The sequence below is a fragment of the Temnothorax curvispinosus genome, unplaced genomic scaffold, assembly GCF_003070985.1.
Source record: "Temnothorax curvispinosus isolate PA1 unplaced genomic scaffold, ASM307098v1 QBEX01014299.1, whole genome shotgun sequence".
NCBI lineage: Eukaryota > Metazoa > Arthropoda > Insecta > Hymenoptera > Formicidae > Temnothorax > Temnothorax curvispinosus.
Genome location: NW_020224079.1, coordinates 1 through 2577, shown reverse-complemented (window position 1 = coordinate 2577; position 2577 = coordinate 1). Strand labels below are relative to the sequence as shown.

Genomic DNA, 2577 nt, shown 5'->3' with positions numbered 1-2577 from the left:
ATTTAGCAGTAAATACGAAAAGGAGTTACTTTTATAAGACAACGAAACTATTTTCATGCCGCGTACGAATAGTTGAGTGACTTGAGAATTATTGTAAATACCGTAACGCACGTGTAATAATCTAACAAAATTTAGCAAATATTTAGCAGTAAATACGAAAAGGAGTTACTTTTATAAGACAACAAAAGTATTTTCATGCCGCGTACGAATAGTTGAGTGACTTGAGAATTATTGTAAATGCCGTAACGCACGTGTAATAATCTAACATAACTTGCAACGATGCAATTGGAATGAGTCTGTGTGAGACACAACGCGCGGAAACTAAAACTAATCAGTTGAATAATGTGTACAGCAATGCATACGTTACGTTAATAAATCGAATAATTCGCAGAGATAAGCTCAATATGATGATGCAAAGCATGTGTAATGCCCTCACCGGTTGGTCATTCTTATTCCTACGGAAGAATGCAATGCGACCCGGCGCCGGCGTAACGGGCGATACGACGACGCACTGTTTATCGAGGATATCGCAACGCAAAAACAATTAAAACCGAATATCCCGAAAATGATACTGTACAAGGAAGCGCCTCGAGTTGAACGCACAGCGCGGAATCGAGAGAATCATATTTAACGCGTGCAACACGGTTGTGTAAGCCGACACTCGGTCTCCTAATCCGACGAGCTGTAATATTAAAAGCGTCTGTCGTACGACACGAGTTATCCGACGACGAATGTCGAATGGGCTTGAACGAGCCCGCGGTGCACGCTTGGTACACGCTTATCCGAACGTTCGAGGACTGAAAATAGAACGGAGTACTTAGCGTTGATGAACGCAGCTCGATCGTCGATGGCGACGACAGCGAGGAATGTAGAGGATTCCTCGTGATGGTCCACGTAAATACGTCCTTCACAGGAAGCGCGCGTGTAACGCGTCTCTCTTGGGAAGGCGGGGATGCTTTTTCTCTCTCCGTTTGTTACGCACTGCTATCACACGCACGCACCATTCAATCCGGTCGTGATCCGGTCGCGGGCACGAGGCGGGTGCCTCGTAAGCAATAGCACCAAATAGCACAATGCCACCGTTTGTTTACAATTACGTTCCGAGTAGATTATCATTTATTAGATTCGGATTCACGACTCGCGCAAATATACGCTTTACAAAACGATCTCGCTGGGCCGCACTTTATCGCGATTCGTCACTGTAACATCGCTGTAGTATTAAAATCTCACAAGTCACAAGTGAACAATGAATTCGGGGAACTAACGAAACGTGCTTTCAGTACCGTGGACCTTGACCGAATGAAGCAGATTAGCAGATCGCTCAGCTGCTCGTCTCGCATCGTCGCGTTGCAAGCGCGGACCGGTATAAACAATCGACGATCGGCAGCGACGGCAGCGCGCCCCTCGCCGCGGTCGCCGCGTCGCTGTTGATATAAGTCGATATCTTCGAGAGCGCGCTAATTTTCGAACAATTAATTCTAAAAAAGGAATTTTATTAATTAGAAACCTGAAAGTGTATAAATTCTTTAAAACTAATTTTTGATTTTTTATAATTATATTCCACGACCTTTTTCCGGAAGAAAAATTAGGTGTATTTTGTACACCGGAATTTGTAGAAAAATGTGAAATTTTTATTATACACAATAATGTTCAATTAAAGCTAAGAGATCTTAGTCACTATCTTTAAGTCACTAAGACTAATTGACAATAAAAACTGTTGCAGGTCGAACTAGAACCTGCGGGAAGGTTACGACTGAAAATAGCCATGTGGAATGCACCAAGTAAGGAAAAATCTCAATATTCGATAAGCATACATGATTCAACAACATGATTTAATATTTTTAGTGCGGCAACCAAGTTTCTATGGAGAATATAGCGGCGGAGAACACAGCCGTGCTAAAGGCAAGAAGGACCGGCATGAGTTTAAGGAGAAAAAACAGCCCTTGAACCGTCGGAGAGCGATGCGACGAAGGATTCACCAAATCAATGGACACAAATTCATGGCCACCTTTCTGAGACAACCGACGTTTTGTTCGCACTGTCGTGACTTTATTTGGTACGTATGCCAGTGCAAAAACATATCGCTTCTCATCGCTTATAAGATCCTACGTACAAATACTCTTTGATAGCCGCGAGTGCGTGCTATCTCGAGATTATACTTGGAAAACGGGAGCATGCCTGAACTGATGTATATTTCACCCGCGATTACATTTACAAATACGTCTGTCAAAATTTAGTTATAATAATGCACATCGAATTATCGATTGAAAATTTGCAAAATGCAGGATTTGCATGCATTGGGTATATTTGGTTGGTACTTTCCTCGTTATCTATACATTAGTAATGCCAAGAGGAGATAATTCATTGGCTATAGTGTGTAATTAACAATGGTTTGCGTTGAAGACTGAATTTATTACATATATGGTTATTTTAACTCGGAAACTCGGGTGCGGAGTTAGAAAAAGCAGGCTTTTGGTATTGCTATATACAACCAGGGTATATTCCAAACGCTATTTGAGATAAATTTCCTTGTTTTAAACGGGTTGCATGCTTGGATTTTACAAGAGCACGTGCTTT

The 2577-nt window shown here is 41.9% G+C and overlaps 1 protein-coding gene across 1 annotated transcript; it reads left to right on the top strand.

Moving 5' to 3' along the window:
- Positions 1-1692: 1692 nt before the first annotated feature.
- On the top strand, positions 1693-2141 carry LOC112464555 (protein kinase C-like). The gene is made up of 2 exons (XM_025031601.1): positions 1693-1781; positions 1846-2141. Exons 1-2 carry the CDS (start codon positions 1766-1768, stop codon positions 2124-2126), a joined length of 297 nt encoding a protein of 98 aa, XP_024887369.1. The 5' UTR covers positions 1693-1765; the 3' UTR covers positions 2127-2141.
- The last annotated feature ends 436 nt before the right edge of the window (positions 2142-2577 follow it).